The sequence below is a fragment of the Patagioenas fasciata genome, chromosome 2, assembly GCF_037038585.1.
Source record: "Patagioenas fasciata isolate bPatFas1 chromosome 2, bPatFas1.hap1, whole genome shotgun sequence".
NCBI lineage: Eukaryota > Metazoa > Chordata > Aves > Columbiformes > Columbidae > Patagioenas > Patagioenas fasciata.
Window position 1 is genome coordinate 31,312,294 of NC_092521.1, and position 22,280 is coordinate 31,334,573.

The window sequence follows — 22,280 nt, forward strand, 5'->3', positions numbered from 1 at the left end:
TTGAACAACCTGGTCTAGTGGAAGGTGTCCCTGCCCATGGCAGGGGGGTTGGAACTAGATGATCTTTAAGGTCCCTTCCAAGCCAAACCATTCCATGATTCTATTATGTCGTGGGTTATTATGATATTTCACAATAAGAGTTGTATTTCCAACCTGGAAACATGATCCTTATTTTGGGTCCTGTGAATTAGGATTAATTTTAAAATTAAGCCTCTGCTTAATTTCATAGGCCTCTGCTGCTATGAAATTTGTAGGCTTTTGATCTGCTTATGCTTATTATTAATTATAATTAGCATCCTGAGTGGAAGAAGGCTGGATTTTGTGGCCGTTTTCTACCTCTTTATAGGATAAACTCATTTTACTAACACAGATTAAGGTAGTCTGTCACCAAAACATGTATCTCATTTACCTGCGAACGTTTTGGATATGTTTAAATTGAGGGTAATAATATTTTGATTATCATCAGTTACTCCTTACTGCAATCTCACACTGAACAAGAAGGGTTGTATATTTTTTTTTATGTCTTCAGATATGTTCATCACTGCCCTGCCTTGTTGGTGACCTTACACAGAGGCCATATTAGTCCCTGTAATAAATTTTCAGCTATTCCATTTTCAATATTTTTGTGAATCACAGCTCTGCTGCATGCAAATGTGTAAGATCTATTAATGACTGACATTTGTATATTAGCATAACCTGTAGTAACAGTTCATACATCTTTTTCATTAAGGGAAAAGAAGGCCAAACATCAGAATGGAGATCATGAAAATCTGATGAATGTGGTGAGTATTTATTTCTGGCAGCTTGTGGCTGGCTTGCACCAAGCTCCTTGCAAAATACTACAGGTTGGAAAATAGCTCAGGAGTTTGGAGGTGGTTGAGCAAGGGAAATGTTAAATGTTGCAGAAGAGGAAAGGGAGGAGAACTTGTGTAGACACCAATAATCTGCATTTTCTCGATGCTCTGTCACCATTTTCACTCCAGATCTCCTGCTTTTCCTTCACTCTGTTTGCAGTGTAAGTGCGGTGTACCTGTTTGTCAACTGCTCTCTTCTCACAAGTTAAAGCCATGGTAATTTCTATTACCAAAAAAAGTTGGAAGGGAGATCACTCTGGACATATATGTATTTGTTCGTTTAAACAGCTATAAACACAGGCACCTAAATCTTTGAGCATAGTCAGCATAGTCCCAGCTGTGAGTCAGGGTTCCGAGATCAGAATGAAATTTGTCGCGTGATCTACTTATGCAAACATTTGTTCTGATCCAGCAGTGATTAGATCTTACTAATTTGTGTTGCAGCCTTCCGATAAGGAGGTGTTCAGCCACTCCATCACAAGTTCGGCCACAGAGCCACCTCCAAGCAGCGACCAGAACGGGGTGCTCAGCAATGGTGAGGGTGAGTACCGCAGCCCCTGCGGGTGGGTGGGTGAGCAGCGCTGTCCCCTTACCCAGAGCTCCCACCACAGCTGCACGTTGATGGTGCAGAGCATAGTTCACACAAAACTTACATTAAATTAGGAAGTGTGATGAGTTCATTTGCCTTGCTGGGAAGGCAGAAGCCTGTCCCATGGAGATGTTGGCATTTTAGGCTGCATGTGTGCTTCCTTACTGGGCACGCTCTGGTACAGCCCTGCACCCTGACTCCCAGTCCTCCACACCAGCCAACACTGGGAAGGTGCTGGGGTCCTCCTCTGTGCCAAGCCACACCTGCAGGTAGACCAGGCCAGCAAGCAAATGCTGCTGCATTCTCAGACTTCATCCAGCTACCTTGGAGCTTCACTACTGGAGGCTGTGGAAATATTTCAGATCCTCCTCCAGAGACTACAGCTTTGGAACATAGTCCTGTGCTGTGTGAGGCTGTGTATTTTTGTATTTTAGAAAACAGGCAACATAAACAGGCTTCCTTTTTTTCCTTAGTCTTTGTTTTGCTGAACACTCAAAATGATTCACAGTGAAGTATCACTGGAAAATATTTTACTCAGCTGCACCTAAAAATAAACACAGTCTCAGCTCAGAACCGCCAGGAGCCAACTGTTGTCTCCACACTAGGCACCAACACCGGGGGCTGCGCTCCTCATCTCCTACCTCCTCAGCTCACTGTGTAGCTGGAGATAAGCTATTCAGTCTTTACCCCTCAGAAACAAGTATCCAAGGGAATTTTTAAACTTTGTTTTTGCAGCTGATCGCTGTTCCCATCCATTGGCTTGTTGCATATGTAGGTGTGTGTGGCTCACCAAGGGAGTCGATGCGCAGAGCAGTGCCCTGCAGAAGGGCAGCATTTCTCTTTGCCATGGGTCACCACACATGCAGCTGCCAAAGCTGCTACTAAAAGCTGTGCTGTCAAGCAGCAGTTTTCAGACTGTCTGATGTTACACAGTTTACACTCTGCATAACAACCCTTCTCAATAGCAGGAACCAACATGCTTTAATTTTTTTATTTATACTTCATGTGTTCTTTTTCTTAATAGTTTTTTGTTTTGGTTTGTTTTTTTTCTGCCAGCCTCTTGAGCAGGGGCAGGGCTATGGAAGCAGCACCATCAAATGTTGTGGTTTTTTTCCTTTACCCAATGTGGCACCATTGTGTTCATCTACGCCAACCCCTTATTTACACCAGCCCATTCTGTGTCACTACCCATAACCACAGGAACATGGAAATGTGAGCTCTCATTACTTCTGCTTATCCCCCCCTCAGGCTGAACACAGTGGGTGCTCTCTGGGGCCTGTGACAGCACTCTGCATAGCACAGAAACCCCTGAGAGAAAGCACCAGAAGGGGAAAACGTGCCAGCTTCTCCAGGCCAGTTCCTGATGTTCCTCAGGAAGTCTGCAGCCATCCTGGGTAGTGACTAGGACATCTTGAGTCCTAGTCAGGGCACAGTGGACACTTCTTCCTATTCCACTTATTCCTCCCCAGTTGTATGCAGGAGCCAAGTGAATGAAGAAGGATATTTTCCTTTTCCTCTCCTCCCATTTCCCACCCAGACAGCAATTACTGGCTCACACCTCCAGTTTCACAAAGAATTTTGCTGTCAGGGTGCAGCTCACTGTGGGTGCTGCCTGAGTCCCAGTGCCCTGAGCACAGGACAGAGCAACATCCATGACACTCACCAAATCAAGGGTACTGATTGCTTCAGCTGCACTTCATGTCATCCTATCAAACACACTGGTGGAAATGGAAGAATGGGTTGATTTTGCTGAGTACCATAGGAACTGTACTAAGAAAAGTAAAGCTCTTCAGAAGTGATTTTTCAAAGACATGCTGTCATGTAAAGTTACATGCCATATACCACCTGAAACATGCTTGTGTGTGCCCATGTATACGTCCCTGAACACAGGCAAATGTCATATGTGTGCACTCTAAGATGAGAAGTCCCACAGATCTCAGTCCCTAACACCATCTAGTGACAGTGACATGTGACCCACTTTTGGGGCTTAAAAAACATGTTCTGCCTAACACTACTTTCTGAAGTCTAGTCTTCTATTTTGTGCATATGGCTGGCTCGTTAGTAGGTTGTCAACCTACATTATGTGCTGCGAGACTAAGAGAAGTACAGCAGAGCCTTCCAGCCAGGAGCTTCTGGCGTGGTGTGCAGGGAGGCAGCAGGGCTGGGCAAGGGGTGATCCAAACGACAATTTGCCCAGTGTGTTAAACAAGGTGAGGAGCAAGCAGGAACGCTTTCCCTTTTGATTCCAAAGGACAGGGAAGTGGAAAGGGGAAGATCTCACAAGGCTTTTATTACAGGCATTTGGTTCAAGGCCTCCCATCAGTGTTGCCCATCTGAGACTACTGAGCAGTCTGTCAGAATTCAATATAACTAAGCACAAGCCAGCAGAACATCCATGCACACCCACACCTACCCAGCCATCCCCAGCTCATACCGTCAGTGCCATTGCTGTGTAATGTGATGTGGGGGTGCACAGAGTATTTAAGATGCTGAAAGAAAGATATTTTAACAGTAGAGTGCAGAACTCTTTGTAGCTGAAACCTTTTGATAAACAAAAAGCATTATGACCACTAGATGTTTCCGTGCATTAAGTATCATTTATCCTTTCTGATGAAACACAAAACCAAAATCATGTAGGGAGTACCAAATCACACTCACCTTTCTTAGTTAGGCAATTGTTTAAAATACTTCTTTATAATTTTCTCCAGTACTCTCAGAGGACAGTACAACTGCCTGTATCCAGCCTTACGAAGAAGTACAAACATCTGTCTCTGATCTGCTAGATCAACAGGATAGTCTTGGAAAGTCTATAAAATGTCACCAGAGCCGGGAACTACCCAGTATTCCCCCTAACAATACCATGGAAACCATCATCTCAGCTAGAAACGCAGAAAATGATCAAGGTCTTGGAATGGAAGGGCCTTACGAAGTGTTGAAAGACAGCTCCTCTCAAGAGAACATAGTCGAAGACTGCTTGTATGAAACTGTGAAAGAAATCAAAGATGTTGGAGCAGTAGCCAGCATGGAAGGGAGTTGTAACAGCAAATCAAAGACGTCACTGACAATTTCTGAAGGTCAGGGTCAGATTCCTGAGTGCAGAATTGAATCAGCAGAATATGCATCTGTTGACCGAAATAAAAAAAGTCGGCAAAGCGCTAATTCAGAAAGCCCTCTTGACAACACACCAGATGTAGAGGATGAGCTTCCCCCTCCAGTACCCATGAAGCTTCTTGATGAAAATGAGAATGTGCAAGAGAAAGAAGTGGAAGAAGAAGTGACAGAAGGAGCAAGTAAACCAGAGAAGGTAAATACTGCAAATACTTGTCCTTGTCAAACAGGCAGATAATGATAAAGAAGGTATGGACAGGAGAGGATTTTTTTTTTTAAGAACAAAAAAAAATGCCAAGGAAACAAACAAAAATACTCAAGGTGATACAAGACTGTAAAATATGGAAATATTAAAATGTACAGTGTAGCCTTCACATTTTAGGCATGTATTCATTCTCTTGCAACCTATATTTTGGATCATTACAGTATGTGCTTTATAAGGCTTTTCCCAAATATTATCCAGCAATTGAACAGGAAGCCTCTGGTTCTTTATTTGATAGTATTCTACCCGTGGCAGTTATTACAATAGGTATCCAATACCACTGTTAACATTTATATCTTGTTCAGAATGGCTCTTCCTTGTATTTTTTTCTAATGAAACCTCAATTTACAAAAAGGAGAGGGGAGCATTCTTGGAGGATGCCCTAACTTCAGGTGTGCCTCCTTTGTTGGGCCACTTAGGCTTAGCTGCATGTGAGGCATCTGCTCAAAGCCATTTGTCTCATCCATCTCTGTTGGGAGAGAGGGACAGAAAGAGAGAGAGATTGCAACTGTCAGCTTTTATTTTTGTCAAATTCCATATGTCCCATGTAAACAGCGTAATGAATTTCTACCTGCTGAAATCATGGCCAAAAGTTATGTTTCCTCAGCAGCTTATTCTTTCTGCCAGCCTTGGGATAAGTCAGTGGTGTTCTTGAAAAATACAGAATGATGACATTTTCAACAAGTTATTTTCCTGTTTTTAGTGTTTCACCAGAATTAATTATAAGGATGCTTTCAGACCATTGCCCAGAGTTTTCATGAAGTGTTGAGTCTGCATTTTTCAGAACTAGTTTACGTAGCTTGTTATTAATTGTGAATGAACTGTGATTTTAGCAGGCTAGTATAATTTTGGTGTCTGAGACATCAAATTAGGTATTGATGAAAATTTCAAAAAAATTCTTAAGATGTGATGTGGCATTTTAAACATTTACCTGAAAAATCATAGCAGAACTGAGGTATTGCTGCCTGTTTGTGGTTGTTCTTTTACTTGAAGCGTTTCAGTAATCCAGGCAAAGGGCAGAAAAATGACTTGTTAAATAACTGATTAACCATGTAAGCTATAAAGCGCAATAGAGTCAAAATGAATAACTACTCATAATATAAAAACAGTTTATCTAGACTTTTCAGTGCGCATTCGTACAAATAACAAGCTCATTAAGTAAAAAATTAAGATGTGACTGTCAACAATAATCCACCAACGCTCCCCTCTTCCAAATTCCAGCCACATGTAATTTCTAATTAAATTTCTAGAGAAACAGCTTTCTGTAACAGTGACATATCTCCTACCAGGTGTGAAAAGCCTTGCAGAATATCATTGTATTTCCCAGGCGCCAATACAAAGGAAAAGCATTTGCTGCTCTGTAGCTCCCCAGCACACCGTGTATACAGTGTCAGTAACTCCAAGGAGTGGGAATTGTTTCGGATGGTTCAGGTTTTGAAGGATTAATCAAGAGATGACACATGCAGTCCCCCAAGTGCCAGAAAAAAAGGTGTTTGTCTAATTAAAATTTATTCAGAGCTAAAGCCATCCCAAGTTAGAGCTTGGGCAGCATGAGAGCGTTCCCGCGTTCGCTGCTCGGTACATGCATTATGCATCGAAGCGAGCGCCTGTGCTGTCCTTCAGAGCTACAGCTGCTGCAGAGTTGGAAATGGTAATTGATGGAATATATAAATGTCATTATTGTTGGCATTGTGTGGGAACGTGGTTACGGGATTGTTTTTCTGTTGTGATGATGGTAATTTTCCCCTCTGTTTTGCTGCTTCAAACAATGCACAGCAATGCCTGTTTTTCCGATGTGGCAACCAAAACCAAGATGTTTATGGGAAAATATGTTACATTGATAACTCTTTTAGTTCAACAGACTCCATAGGTGTCTGGTTTTGCTTCCTCTCTTGTGAGGCTATTTGGTTGCCTTGCTTAACTCGACATCCATCTCCCAGGCTTATCAACCTTCTGCCCTGACCTTGATGAAGAGAGAGGTTAGGCTGCAGTTGTGTGAGCCTCTCTCACTGCGGTTAGGCTTTGCTTTACTAGGGCAGCCAGGATGATCCCCAGCCCATGCCAGTTCCTGAAGGACACTCATCTGGGAGAGCACTAAGTGGACCAAGCCAGAGATCATTCCAGTATATAACAGCACAGAAAGGATAAAGCCAGGCATCAAATAACCGGGTTAAAATTAGTTATCTAAATTGGTTCTTGGCTGTGACCCAGTCAAATCCTTTGGAAAGTTTTGCTGAAGCAAGGCACCTTTAACAGCATGATGCCTCTTACAGGCCTCCAGCACCTGGAAGAACTTGAGCGTAGCTCTTCTCGTAAAACTGGAGAGGCAGAATAGTTTTTCTTTTTAATTCTTCCTTTTTAATTAAAAAGGGGAATTACAGATCTCCTTTTTCACCCAGGTCTCTCCAGAGTCAGCACTGGTGGAAATGCTCTCTGTGCGTACATTTGGCTGCTGCCATCCAATTTCAGACTTGCGCAGCCTGAGTATGGGCAAAGCATCTCTTATAAATGCACCAGAAGAGAATGATCTTCTTGTTCTCATAACTGAGGCAGGTGCAGCAGCTGAGCCAAAGAACAAAAAATCAAGTGCTGTCAAGGAACAAAAGGAAAGTGGAAGGCAAATAAGGGCATATGCTGTTTGCGTTGCTGTTGTTGAGATTTCAGGTATTATTTATAATATTGCTAAGTACAAAATGTTTAGGAGGAAGTTTTTTTCCAGTATCCAAGATGATGATAGCCTTCAAAATTGATGTGTCAAAAGTTCCACATTTAGAAGAAAGAATGCTAGGTCCTAGGGAAACGAGAACAGGATTGCCAACACCCTGGGGTATTTGTCAGTACTTGGGTGGGAAACTGTAGAAGGGGTCCTGACACTTGATGTTTATAGACACACTGACGAGAGAAAGTCACTACAGAATTTTGCAAATGCGTATTTTCTTTTATGTGCGAGCAAGAAATTAGTAACTTACTTCTGAACATAAAAAATATCCTGCAAATAAGAAAAACAAAACTGAGCTGCCGCAGCGAAGCAGAATAAAGGGCAAAAATACATTTGAACTTCTCCTTTTTCTTTTTTTTTTTTTTCTTCTGTTTTTTGGTTAGTAAACAAACCACAGGTTAAGGAGCACATTCTCCAGATGGTGAGAAAGAAGCCAGGGAGTTGTTAGGCATGAGGGAAGCCCCCCTGGGAGCAGTGGGCAGACCTCTGTGTGCTCTGGGTCAGGGTCTTTATCGGAAGTGCCCCAGGGGCTTGAAGTTTGATATTTACCAGAAGTAAAAACACCAAGAAAAATGGGAGTAGGAAAGAATCTGTTGTAATGAGCCTCTGTGGGGGAAAAAAAAAAAAAAAAGGTTTGTGTGTCTTGTATGTGCCTGGAAGCGGTATTCAATCAACAGTGCTAAAAATAGCTCTGCTCCACTTTGGTCTGCATTGGAGGAGGTCTGAAGTACTTTAGGTGGAGAGTGTGTGTGAAACTCCAAAATACGGCCCCTTACAAACAGTTCACTGTGGAGCAGGAGTCCTGCAAAGCGTTCTCACCCCAAGAGCGAGGAATCAGACACCAGGGTCTTCCTTGCCATAAAAGTTCTAAGGCGTTTTTCGTAAGAGCAAAATGCTTTTCCCCCAATGTTTCATTACCTAATTTCTATATGACGCTTTGCATGCTGGAAGTTAGACATGACACCAAACCAAGGCCTATGTCCTTTAGTGGCTTTGATATGTGAACTGGACCCAGCCAGAGGCTTTGAGGGTTGAGCTGCCCGTCTCGAGGTGGGATGCAGCAGGTCTTCTCTGTGGTCAGGGTCCGAGCGGTTGTGAGGCAGCGTTGGGCACCTCTGCACAGCTGCTGCACTCCTGGGGGAGCCAGACACGGCACCTCCCTCACAGCACCTCCGGGATCCGCTGAATGAAGGATCATAATTGTCAGGAAGGTGCCAGCTGAGTACTGTTGTTTTGTCATTAAAACCATATCTGAAAATCACGTGGAAGGCCAACTAGTGTGTCACAACAGCCAAGTTTTAATTGTTCAAAAGCCTTTTCAGACTATCTCTTCCTTCATTAGAAGTATAAAGGCAGGGATACAGCAGAACAGAGTTTGTTTTAACCGTTACATTATTTTTACCCTTTTCAGGTCAGGACAAGAGGAGATACATTAAAAAGCTCTGCTAACCTCAGGGCTGTTATCTCCAGAGAGGTACTCTGGTTATTAGGGATATTAGCTATGTAAAATGGAACTAGCGAGCAAATGACCATAAAATATAATGTATTGATTGTAATGGGAGGGTTTTATTACAGGTTTCACACTGTTGACTGGTAATGAGCTTTTTTTTTTCTTTCTTTCTTCCTTTTTTACAGAGGCTTAGTTCAATGTCTTACAAGTCTCGAGAGGAAGATCCATCTCTTACAGAAGATGAGGTAGGTTTCTTGCACAACATTCAATAACTGACTAGAGACCTTTTTTCAGGCAGAAATTAGCATAAGCTCTGCATGATTAAGCAAGATCTAAAAAAGGTGAAATTTGTCTGAAGGGAAAATGAAAGCCAAGGTTTCTCTGCACAGAGTTTGTGCTGCCACATGCCAAAAATCAGTAGTATTCTAGCATATGGCTGTATCAGGCCAATAGGTTAAAAAATGGTGTCAGAAAATACCGGGAGGCCACAACTAGCTCATCGTTAAGGCAGCTTCCTAGGTTTGGATGACGAGGTCTACTTAAACATAATAATGAGCAGCTCTTTGAAACATGCTCCACCTGCCCTATGCAGAGTGTTTGTGGCTTTGGGAAATAAAAGGAAGCGCAGTAAAACCACTGGAACATAAACCGCTCTTTAAAATGTTTGTTAGTAAAAAAAATTGAGGACATTGAAACAAAGACAGAAAAATTAAACAGAAATAAGGTTGCTTGTGATCATCTGCAATACACCCATGCGATTTATAAATATTTTCTTTGGACATAAAAGTAAACATAAACTTGGCAATGAGCTGAGTGAACTAATGCTTTCTGCCAGGAGGAGCGCTCCCAGACATTAATGAATAAATTGATCCTTGAACTGACTTCATGCAATTTAGTGCTGGAAAGGGGTTTAAGTATGGATGAGCAGAAAAGCCATTTTTTGTTTGGTTGGCTGAAGTAAGTAAAAAGTAAGCAGTATTGCCATCCGCAATTGGATATCTATTTTTACTAAACCCAAACAAACTAAAAAACCACACAACAACAAACAGAATTAACAGTTAACAGAAGCGATCTGGTTCGTCTGCACCACTCAGTGTTGCTTAATGGTAATGGGTATTTTCATGCCAATCTACTATTTTAATTGGGTTGATACAAATCCAGAGTGGCCTTGTGTGCCTGGGAAAGACTTGCAATGTAACAGAAGAGCTGTGATGCAAATGTGATATTGGGTCCCAGAGAAGCAGTGCAGGGAATCTCAGCCAACTGCCCAGTTTGAGGGATATTACCTGGGAGAGGGAGTCAGAACAGCTCCCCGTGCTCGGCGCCAGCCCTGGCAAGCCTTGAGCAGATGAACACGTGGACACAGGCTTCTCCTTTGACTCTTCACACACTTGTTTAAGCACACCGCCTTCTCAGAGGGGAGTTTTAGGGCGAGGAGTGAGACTCCAGCTCCCTCTCTTGTGTTTGTAGTAGGTGAGAGGTTTCAGTCTCTGGACTGAAGTTCTGCAACACAGTGACTGAGATGCAGTTCCTCCTTGTAGGCAGAGTTTAGTCGAAAGAACAGATCTTAAGTATCCAGATCGGCACTGACTGACTGCCATTTTGTGTTGTGCATAATTTGTCTCCTGGTTTTTCATGTTCTCTTCACATGACTTGGTGCCTCCTTGGTCCCGCCTATGAACACAACAAATAGCTACTCTCCTATTGGGGTGTCTCTAAAAACAGAAAAGTAGCCGCTACCATTAAAAATAATAATAATTTTTAAAACCTCAAGGATCAGGCAACATCATTCTCCTACATTACAGCAGCTAAACTTGATCATCCCTTTGACACCTGTCTCCTCCTTGAGCCCAAGCTGGCTCCAGGACCATAGCAAAACTTGCAAGAGCTCCAGCTCACAAAGCCATTCTCTTTTGTCCTGGGTCTAATTTGTCTGCACAGGATTTATGTTCAAAGAAATTTTACATTTATGAACTTATTTTCTAAAGCATTCTTTTTTGAACAAAAATACATTTAGAAATGCATGCTAGAAAAGAAAGGATTTGTAAGAAATTTGTTAAGAAAGGATATGTTTTTTTAGGAGATCCTTTCTTTTCTTAAATAACTAGCATCCTTGTGGTGGAAGGGGTACAAACTGGCACACAAGCTTTATGCCATGCTTAAACACTCAGCAAATGTCTCCTTTTTCTAGATCTCAGCTATGTACTCATCAGTGAGTAAGCCAGGACAGGGCATCAAAGCACTGGATTCTCCTTACACCTGTATCCAAGAAATTGTGTCTCAGAGGTCTCCGTCGGTTTGCAGTGGCCTCTATGCAAGTGTGAAGGACTTTGAAAACACCCTAAATGCTACCACTGTGCCTCAGTCAGCGGACAGACCAAACGGGGAGCTGGAGCCTGACTATGAAGCTATCCAGTCTGTGAGCCGAGAAGAAGACAGGACCTTGTCTGTGCCTCACACAAACCACTCTGCTCTTTCGGGAGAGAATGACTATGAGAGCATAGGGGACTTGCAGCACCACAGGGATATCACCAGACTTTAACTACTCCGGCAGGCAGATTTCAGCATGTATCTTTCTCGCTGGTTGGTATTTTCAGAGGAACATGTGAAACATGGAGAGAGAAGTGCTTCTCCTTTTGAAGAACAAAGCTAAGTAGAGAGCAAAAGTTTTGAAGAAGCAGCGTACATTTCAGCCAGGGTGTGATACCCATAGATTATTCTGGGTGGTGGATGGAGGCTCACGGGAAAGGGTAGGTCAGGTCAGAATGACGACCAGGACAATGTAAAGGCTTCTTTATTGTTAGCTCCACGACAACCAGAATTTGTGATGGAGCACAGGGCTTGTCATCCCGATAGGATTCCATACCAAAAAGACTGCCTTTACACAAAGCTAACTTTTCATTTGAAAATATTGTTTTATGTCGTTTGCTTCCAAGCAGTTTTTCATGCATCATTTTTCATTCAAGTGTGGGCATCCACAACACTGAGCAAATCACAGATCATTGTACCTCAGCTCAGACTTACCTAGCAGGGCTGAGGACAGTGTGCTCACTTCTGTGTGTTTTGGGGAGCTCTGTCCATGTTCATTGCAACTAAAGTGCAAACAGCAGTACTTCACTTCACAAGGGACCTAATCCAAATGTACTTGAATTCATTCTGTTGGCTTTTTCTTTTCTTTAATGTCAAGGGCTGTAGCATATGACTTGCAATATTTGAGATGTGTACTGGTATTTGTAGATTTTTAAAAATTATTTGTGGAGTACTGCAAGTGACACCCTTAGTATTCTTGTGCCACTCCCCTCACGTGAACACGTATACCTACACATACACACCAGACAGTTATCATGTTGAAAAAAGTTGTGCAAACGAATGCATTGGCTTAATGTTTAGTCTAACCTTAACAGTGTTGAGTCCTTTTTTTTTAAGAATTTTGTCCTTTTGTAAGACTGAAAATATTTTAATGTTTGTCTGGTTTATTATATAGGAAAATTTATGTACTCTGAGTGGGTGATATTTTTTATTTTTACAACTTATTTTTCATCTTCAAAGTCTTTGTAGATAACTTACCGTTTTATGTAACAGGAGGAATCCCATTCTTTGGGCTTTATTCAGTTTTCCTTTAATTTTTTTTTTTTTTCTATTTCAGAAGTATGTAAATGAACAATTGCTTTTTTTTTTTTTGGTCTTCATGAACAGGGATGTGGAACATGCCTTGCTGTTTTTAAGCTCAAAATAATGGAGCCTATGTAAAAGAACACTGCCTAAGGGCAAAAAAAGAAGCAGAAGAGACAGTGGGATTTAGTCTGGGATGGCCACTGGTCCTCCTTGTTCCTCTGCTAAAAAGAGCAGAAGGGCGACCAAGAACTTCTTGGGGCTCTGAAAGCCACTGGCTTTTCAACGTTATCAAGTTATTCTGTTACTATTAAAAAGTACGGTGCTTGTATGAAATAAGTAGGTACTGGGTTGATATGTTTATTTTCTTCAAGAATAGTGCAATGAATAGTACAATAGTACAAGAGTAGTCCAACAGTAGAGAACTGGCATTGTGCGATATGCATTTGTACACATTTATGTGTGCATATGTGCATATATCCCCATGTATATAAGTATACACGTGTAGTTTGGACACAAGCATAAATTATGGTCTGAACCTGGTAGTATTCAAATAACAATGACATATGTAATATTTGGCATGTGCTTGAAGAGTACTTTCTTTTCAATTCAAAGTAAATAGTACATTAACTGAGGTTGGCTTATTCCATAGTAACCTACAACAGGTTTAGTTTCAGTTCGGTTGGTACTGGATTTTGATATATCAGATTGAGTGCTTCTCAGGTCAGTGGCCAGTGCTCAACATTAGTTGGTACTATAAAGTACCAGCAAACATCTGGTTGTACACATTTATTAGAAATAACTTCATAACTGAAGGAAGTGTACTAATTTATGGGCTTTGCTTGTAAGGAGTATGGCCCTGAGGAGAGCAGCCAAACTCTGCCCGCAGAGTGATTCAGACTTTGTGGGTCCTGACCTCACACGACAGCGCAGTGTGTGTGAGCTATGACTCTTCTTCCAAGGAGAAGCAGTTTGGATCAGTCTACATCCATCGGGTTCTTGACCATGCCGCCATGCTTCCAGAGCTGCAGCAAACCCTTTGCTTCCACTTCACTGCAGTGCTTTTTAAAGCTGACTTTGGTCTTCCTTTCTGGAAATTCTTCTCTCAAAAAAAGGTTTCTGTTCCCTTTACTGTGAATTCATTAAGTTCGCTTTTGACTGTTCTCTCCTTCTGCTTCACACTGTTTAAGGCCAAAGATAAGATGCGCCACGTTTCATAAGATCTTTTGTGCTACATCTGGAGAATTTCTGAAGTCTTTAACTATGTGTTTGCGGTTTGTTCCTTGCTCAGGGGTAGGGGCTTATACATGTCCTCAGACTGACTCCTGCATCTTAGTGGCAGGCACACACCAGCTCCTGAAATTCCCGAATACATCTCAAGACGCAGTTATCCCTTAAAGATTGTCGTACTCATGATGTGGACAACTGCTTTTGGAGAAACAGTAGCAACATGAGACTTGTCAGGTTCACTAGGTGCCATTTCAAGACCAGTTTAAAGATAAAAAATAATGCCAGCTAACAATAATGAGGAATAACACTGAACTCTTGATTATAGAATTTGAAGGTGCAAGAAGAGAAAATTAAACGTCACTGTAGAAGTGCCCCCATGGAGATCAGCAAGCCAAAGGGAGGAGGAGGGCTGCCCCACTGCTCTCTGCGGTCTTTCAGAGCAGAATAAAGAGTGTTGGTTTGGGGCAAGGGCTATGAAACTCAGCTTCTTCCTTTCTTTCCCCTGTTCCGACAGCTGTTCTTTGAGACCACCAGACATCCCTTTTCCACAGTGAAATCCCTTCCACTCCCTTTTTTCTTGTGTTTTTATTTTGAACCTGCTTCATCCAGCCTCGCACTGCGAGCTGGTACTGAGTTTGCAGTCCTGTGGTGCTGGCACGTTCCTTCCCATTTAAATGACCCATGGGCTGGTCACCACCTTTTCAGCATCCACCAGACCCTCAGCCAGGTGGGGAAGGATCTCAGGTTGTGGATTGCTGCTGGCAACATGTGTATCTGCCCTCAGCTGTTGAGAACCCCCTGCACTGGGAGCTGCAAAAAGGAATTACTCTCCTGAACAAGGACGCACACAGGAGTCCCTAACTCCCCTACAGCCTCCGTTATAGTCTAATGCTGAAGAAAAATGTTTTAGAATTCGGTCCAAGGTTCTTAAGTGGATAATGACGTCTTGACAAATAATCAAGCTTCTGTTTTAATTCCCTCTTTCCAGAAGTAAGATCTGTTCCTTTATAGCTGTTGCCAATGCTTCCTTTTTGCAAATATACTGGATGGAAAGATTTTTCCAACAGTAATCCCCAAATAGATTAATCTGACAGGAAGGAGAAGGGAATCTCTCCTATTTGTCTCTTAATTGCTGTTTTTTCTCTTTCACCGTATGCCTAAATAAAATGCCATCATCCAAATTTAAGTATTTGTTACCTGGTGATCTTTTCTGGGGAGGCTTCACAGTCTATTTCAGGGATGTCAAACTCATTTTCACTGGGGGCCACATCAGTAGTTACATTTATACAGTCCTAAAATTACATTCGGCCCTCTGAAGGCAACTGCGAGGCTGATGTGGCCCCCAGTGAAAATGGGTTTGACAACCCTGGTCTATCTCTTTGCCCCCATTTTTTGTCATAACAATATAAGGTCTCACATCAAGTTGCCACAGTGAGGCCAAGACAAGCTGTAATGTGTGTATAACTACGCTAGTGTAAAGGTCTTTTCTGATTTCCTTCTGGGAACTGGTAGAAATAGGAAATGCAGTTTAGATGTCTCTTCCATAAATCATGTGGGAGTTATTCTGATCACATACCTAAACCAGTTCTCGCCAGATACCTAAACCAGTGCTAATCCCACACCTAAACCAGTTGCCCCTTTCTATGATGGCACAGAATTGCTTTCTCAGTCATGGAAACAGGTTCTTTACAGATATTTGTAGCACAGGCAGGTGTCTCATTACCACCGTTAGATCAGTTATAGTGCCTTTTTTATGAAGTAGCTAGTACTTGCATACTCTTTTCCATACTGTGTTTGTTTAATACAAAACTACAAAAAGACAACCCCCACTTTGTCTAAGTTGGAAGCAGCTTTACAGAGACACTTTAAATGTAGTGGACCTCATTTAGCCCTACAATAGCAATAGTCTCTAACAAAAGTCCTTTAAAAGGCGCAGTACTGTAGCTTTGATGACTAAGCTTTGCAATAAGAATTATCAGTCGTCTTCTGAAGTTTTTCAACAGTGAGCATTCAAGGAGGTGGTGGCCTTTGTCCATGTCAACTGTGAACAATTATTAATAGTTGCTTTAGTCTTTGTATTAATATCAGTTGCAGGCTTGCTTACATGTAGCAGGATTTGTGGGGGGTGAGTAGGTAAAGGGATTCATATTTGTGAGTCACCCAGAGCTGGACCATCCCCATAGCAGCAACTGGCTGAGGACCAGCTGTCTTTGTTCTTTAAGCCCTCGTTTGTCCTGCCTTCAGGGAATCCATCCTGCGGGGATTCTTCTGGGCTGTGTCCATCTCCATAGCTCCCTGAACAGCTCCTATCTGCTCTCTTGGTCACAACGCTGTACACGTGGTGCTCTCTGTTCAACCTTTCAATGGTGCTTTTCTTTTATCAGATGCTGGATAAATGGTTTCAATGTGCTCTCTGAAAGCTGACGTGCGAATTTGTGACACAGACCACTCTCTCTGGCATTGTCTGCTTCCCAGAGCTCAGCGGTAACTGTTCCTCTGACTACAGAAGGCTGACAGCGCTGCCCTGTCTCGCATTCATCCCACGCACGGTCAGGACCGAGTCATCACGTGTAACAAGCCCAGCTTTCGCCACGGGTGTTTAAACGCAGCCATTTGGGCCAAGTGCCTTGGCCCAAGGCACTTGGAGACGTGACTCTGTGCAGTGTGGGACTGGAAACATCATCGAGGCCAGCGCAAGGACTTTTTTCTGTCTCTGGTTGTGCATTTACCTTTGTTTGCAATATGACTGTAATAAATCTGTTCCTGCGACAAGTGTTTTAATTTGGGCCACACTCCAATGAGGGATTTTTGCTCTTAGGTGAATTACCAGTTATTTCAGATGAGTGTTATTTAGGTAGGCTGGAACATGCCTGAATAAGGCTGTTATGTGCCTCACAAATAACTTGCTGTGTGTAGTCTACTGCAAAATGGGAGACTGCAGAAAGACACTCAGTCTGACAGGTGCTCCTGTGGTGGTGTGCTGAAGACTTTCAACAGCAGGTCTTCTCCTGGGGGAAGGGAGCATAATTGCTATTAATATAATTTCATACCCTGGTGCTGAAGTTGATTTCTATATCTCTTTTGGTGTAGTCATGGCTGAAGACATTGCCAGAGCAGATCTCAGCCTCCAAAAACCAAAAATTTTTTGAAAAGTGTTTTTATATTGCTTGCTAGCTTGCAACATATGCTGAGGATTATGCTAAAGGTAAATGCTATGGATGGAACATCACAGAGATAAAAACACGGGGTTCCCTTTCTTCAAGGAGAGAGAACCCCTTTTGGTTGAGTCAGTATGAAAGATTCCAGGCTTACAAAAAGTATTAAGCAACAATAATATTAAACAAATTATTTGCCTATGTGGTAATTTTCCAGGAGTGTGTTAAGAGTATCACATACACTAGACACTTATTTTCCTGTGGACAACAGAAAGATGAAAGCTTGTTTGTAATACCAGGTTCCCATTGATTATTAGTAATTGATAAAACTTATTTTACATGTAAGCCAAAGGTCAGGCAGGATGTCTACACAATGTAGATATATTTAAGCTAGCTCTAAATAATCCAGCTCAGGTGTTGTAGGCAGAATCACTAGAACAATTTAATGCTCTATTTGATCTGACCTGCTCACGTAGCACCCCAATTTCCATAGCAAATGTGTGGATTATCTTTGTATAACATACCCATTGGCCTGTGCCCACACTATAGGTAACATAAAACTTATAGTTCTGATTTTTCAAGTTGTGAGGCTTTGTTCCTGGAGGTCTTGAGTTTCAAACTGTCGAGAAAGACAGTCACTGCAAACAGGATAGCAAAGTGCCTAAAAATAAAGATATTTCTGTGAAGGTAAAGATACTCACTGTTACTGCACAGCAACTTGTCTACTGTATGTGATCCTCTCTTGCCATACACGTTCATGACTATTGGGTTTCATTTGTGATGTTCATTTATTGTTATAATAGCACAGTCTGGGAAGTCGTCTGTCTCTGCAAATTCATTGTCTAAATTTAACTAGCATATGTTTGTTACAGAAAATATAAAATGACATTCTTTGTTCAGGTTAGAGGGCAGCTATGTTATTCCTTATAGTTTGTGACAGTGCAACAATCTGTTTAGATGATTTATAAAGTATGTAAGTATCACCTGACTTCAAAATGCTTCATTTGAGATTTCAGATGGCCTCTTGTTCACTAGAACACAATGTTACTAACTCCTGTCATTTTAGTCCTGTAATGTTAGGGAAGGGGTTTTAAACCTTATAGATATTACTACTTAAAAAACAAAAAAAGAAAAACCACACACAACAGTGCTGATGTTTTGACTTCCTAACGTCTGCAAATTGACTCTCATATTTTAACCTTCAGCATAAGTTGGATTTGGACTACCTTCTCTTTTATGGGACTGCTCCTCCCCATCACATTCAGCTGTCACCATCCAAGCATCTCTTTTGTCCTTGATGAAATATGGCAACTGTCCAGAGGGTACAAAAACTGCATCATGTAAGATTTCTGAATGGGACCTTTTTAATATGCCTGTGAGATAAAAGAGCCTGGACTTAAGTCAGATGTTTTGGGGAAATCACATCCTGTCTTGCAGATTTCTGTGGAGGTCTTCAATTTCTTTCAAGGCAAGAAGTTCTGTACCTTGCAAGCACTCAACTGACATGGAAAGATGTACCTAAGGGCTGAACTGGTACCATGTTTAAATCTATTTGTAAAAAAAACAACTATGAGCACAAGAACCTTCTTTCTCACATGCTTGAGGATACTGGAATTCGGTCTTTATTGCTGAGGCTATTTGAGAATAGTCATGTAACGCGTCTTCTCAGAACATCCCACAAGTGTGTGCATCTGGATCTCTCTGGTGGCTCCTGAGTTTCCACATGTGCCACCTTCATGTTTTCCAGCAGGGCCTGTCTCTGCCCTGTGGTGATGATGATTTAGCAATGGCCCTTTGCTTCACAGTCCTGACCCTTTTAACTTAAGAAAGTGGGAGGTGAGCTGCTTCTCCTCAGCCTGACTAGTCTTTGTAGATGAAAGTGTGCTAAGAGCCCACCTACAAACCCAGAAATGAGCATTTGCTGTCAGGGCAAGACAGGTACAGCCTACTGCAGCAATTAGGGAGAGAGGGGTAAAAGGAACAATAGCGAAGTTTCATTTGCACTTAACCTGTACCACAGACTACCTGTGCAGAAAGATTGTTGACAGCAGGAGAGGTTACAGTGAAGGGACAAGTTGCCAAGAATCTCACAGGAGATGGATGGCGTCATTTATTCTTCTCAAGGAGAAGGGGCAGGGGCAAGTCCTCTTTGCCCCACCATGATGCAGTTTGCTGATTTTTCATCATCCTCCATATCAACAGAAATGAAAATAAATTCTAAACACATGGTTTTGTTGTATCATAAATCCAAAATGAACAAGTGTAGGTGCACTAATGTAAGTACCATGTGCAGATCTGGACTTGCACAGATGTTTTTTAGCAAAAAAAAACCCCAACAGAATTGCTTTATTTAGATATAATTATTTGCATGTGACAAGGGTGCAGGATTAGACCCTAAGAGTTTAGAAGAAGCTTGGTTTTGTGCTAGGTATTTTTGTTTGTATTTTCAGTGAAATATCTTTTCTTTCTTTTATGTTAGTGAATTAATATGACATCCATAGGAACAAGAAAAGGTGATAGTCTTCTGTATGGATAAGTATCTCTAATAGCTATGATTAAAATCATGCCTCAGTAGGAGTCACTTTAAATTGGGTGCTATCAGAACTTCATCATAAAATTGGTTTATATATGGAACATTGCATACTTAGAATATAGTGGATATATATTTCTAATTACAGACACTGTCATGTATTTTATCCATTGTTTTATAATGGAAAAAATATTTATTACTGGAATGGTTTTCCAGCAATGTTCTCTTACTAAACATTCTTGCAACAAACTGTGTTTTCTGACAGCTGTCTTATTCCCTGGTCACTGATGCTGCAAAACATCCTCAAACCAGTAGAAGCTTCCGAAAAGAGAGGATTGGAAGTGTCTCTGGCTGTCTTTGTGTGGAGGCAGTTCAATACTGTATAGTTCAGACCCGGAAGCAGTGAGAGCAGCTCGAAGAACGGACTGTACTATATAACCCTGGAATCAGTGCATGCAGACTCTGGAGGTCGCAGTAGCTGAGGCTTGTTTGCTACATGATGGGTTATTTGGCTTGCTACCTGTTGGAAATCAATATCATTTCATTAACACCACTGCAGACACTGAAATACTGTAGTTTTGCAGAATGTATGTTCCATAAATTGTAGCTTGACTGTAATTGCAGGGCTTATCCTACTGTTAGAGCAGTTCAGATCCAACACGAAGTTGTATTTTGTAAATTGATAAATGCCATTAAATTCTTCTCAACATTATGTAGTAGTATACACAAGTTGATGTAATTTAGTCATGCCATTATTTCAAGAATCTTCATCTGTTTCTAGCCAATTCAGCTTTTTGGCTGCTGAAAGCACAGTGGGTAATTATGGTTATTTACTGTAAATGTAGACAAGTTTTATGTAAATATTCTGGGGGGGGGGGGAAATGCTACATATGACTCAGTTATCTAAAAGTAAGAACATAGGTCAAGAATATAAAATACATGTTTTATTTATGTACAGTAGTATCCTGATATTTACTTGTTTATATGCAGAAAAAATCTGAAGATTCTGTACTGTATTCTCTGAAAGCTTTTAAAAGAGGCTCTGCCATTTTATCTGGTTAATATATTTGCAAATAACTTTGGAAGTTATTGGAAATCTGTGTAAATTATGTCAAATGGGAAATGTTACATTGCAATGAAATTAGTTTAATTCAAAAAGCCTGGCAAAATTCAGTGGATTGAAATCTATATATGAATTCAATAGCCAGACAGAATAAAACACAATAAGAAAGCATTGTCTTTTTTTTTAACCTTCACCTTTTTTGTTGTTTTTCTTTACAAATGTTTTATTAAGTCCTTGTGGTCACTTCCTCCTGCAGGTGTTAAATCTGCATTATTTGGTAGAATTTTGTTTCTTCCAGGCATTTTGTAGTGATGTCATTATCTGACAAGAACTATTAAACCTTCTTTGTGTTATATAGCACGTTATTCCTCCCAAAGCCACAATCCTGTCAAGATTCAAGCAGGCACACAACAGCACCAATTTTAAGTTGCCTCTAGACTAAAGCAGAAACTCCCATGAGCATAGTGGCGCTATGCTGTTTAATGCAGGTAAGAACACTGGGTTTAGCCTTTAAAAGTTTCGCAGCTTTCAGCATATTTAAAGGGCTACAATTACCTGCTTTGTGGATTATCTTCTGAAATTGCCATGACATTTGATTCCATTATCTTTGCTAAAGACGCTCTCCGGGTAACGTTCCCCAGCCGCTTGCTACACCACTCTGTCAATAGCAAGACTCTCATTTGTGTAGAAATGCTTTGAGAACATCCTGAAACATTTCAGAGGCAGCTGAGTTTCGGCCATAGCTGAATACATAATACAGATTGTGCATGTCAGTCTAACACAAGGAAATATCATCTTTTCGGCGTGCCACTGGAGCAAGGCTCCTTTGTAGACTCCAGCACAGGGCTGAAATGGAACCTGCCTGCTGGGACCTGCATCCTCCATAAGTTGCACCTTCTCCCTCATTTTCTTAATTACATATTAGAGCAGCTTTACCCACTTAATACCAAATAGTTACTGATGAACAGGTCCCTGGAAAGTACACAATGCAGACACGGATCAGTTATGCTGAGCTGGGAGGCTGAAAAATCAAACTGGTACAGAAAAACTGAATCTGTTCACTGTCAAAGTGATGGCTCTTTAATGTTTAACCTCGGTAAATATATTTTAGTACTCCAAGACATAAGGTTATAGGCCAAATAGAGGACTTGTAAAAAATAAGGAAAATTGACATGAAAAATCATTCAGGATCTGATAGTTTAAAACAAGATTGCTTTTTATTGAACATTTGATCATAGAGCAAGAAGCTGAAAAATTTGAAATTTGGTATAACTTTTTAATGATGTAACTTGCCAAATATTACCCAATACAGGCTGTTCTTCTCAAAAATGCATTATTATTATTATTATTATTATTATTATTATTATTATTATTATTATTATTATTATAGTATCACAGATACTAATTTATTTTCATTTTTCATTCCAAACAGTTACTATTAGCCATAAAATAGTTCTGTTACAATGGCGAGCTTCAGGTTTGAAGCCAATCACACAGAACTGTAAATGTAGCTGGTTGAAATACTGAACAATTTGCCCAGATTCTGGCTAATCATGTAGCTGCATGCACACACTTGGGAATAGAAAGTACAAGTGTCTTTGTTCTCCACTGATCTTTGACATCACTTAAAAGTAAAGCTTTAACCTAATGGGAGCTTGGTATGCGATCAGGAGTATACTGCAGTGACACCTGGTGTTTAAAATAGAAT

The 22,280-nt window shown here is 41.2% G+C and overlaps 1 protein-coding gene across 8 annotated transcripts in view; it reads left to right on the forward strand.

Annotated features, from left to right (window-relative positions):
- The window catches only part of PAG1 (phosphoprotein membrane anchor with glycosphingolipid microdomains 1), a 113,816-nt gene extending 93,076 nt beyond the window's left edge, over positions 1-20,740 (forward strand). For all 8 annotated transcript variants that reach the window (XM_065830146.2, XM_071803983.1, XM_065830150.2 and 5 more), the window contains 5 exons: positions 731-782; positions 1,299-1,395; positions 4,152-4,747; positions 9,168-9,227; positions 11,174-20,740. In XM_065830146.2, the coding sequence (XP_065686218.1) occupies positions 731-782; positions 1,299-1,395; positions 4,152-4,747; positions 9,168-9,227; positions 11,174-11,524 (1,156 nt within the window). In that variant the 3' untranslated portion in view covers positions 11,525-20,740. The remainder of the gene's footprint in view (positions 1-730; positions 783-1,298; positions 1,396-4,151; positions 4,748-9,167; positions 9,228-11,173) is intronic.
- The last annotated feature ends 1,540 nt before the right edge of the window (positions 20,741-22,280 follow it).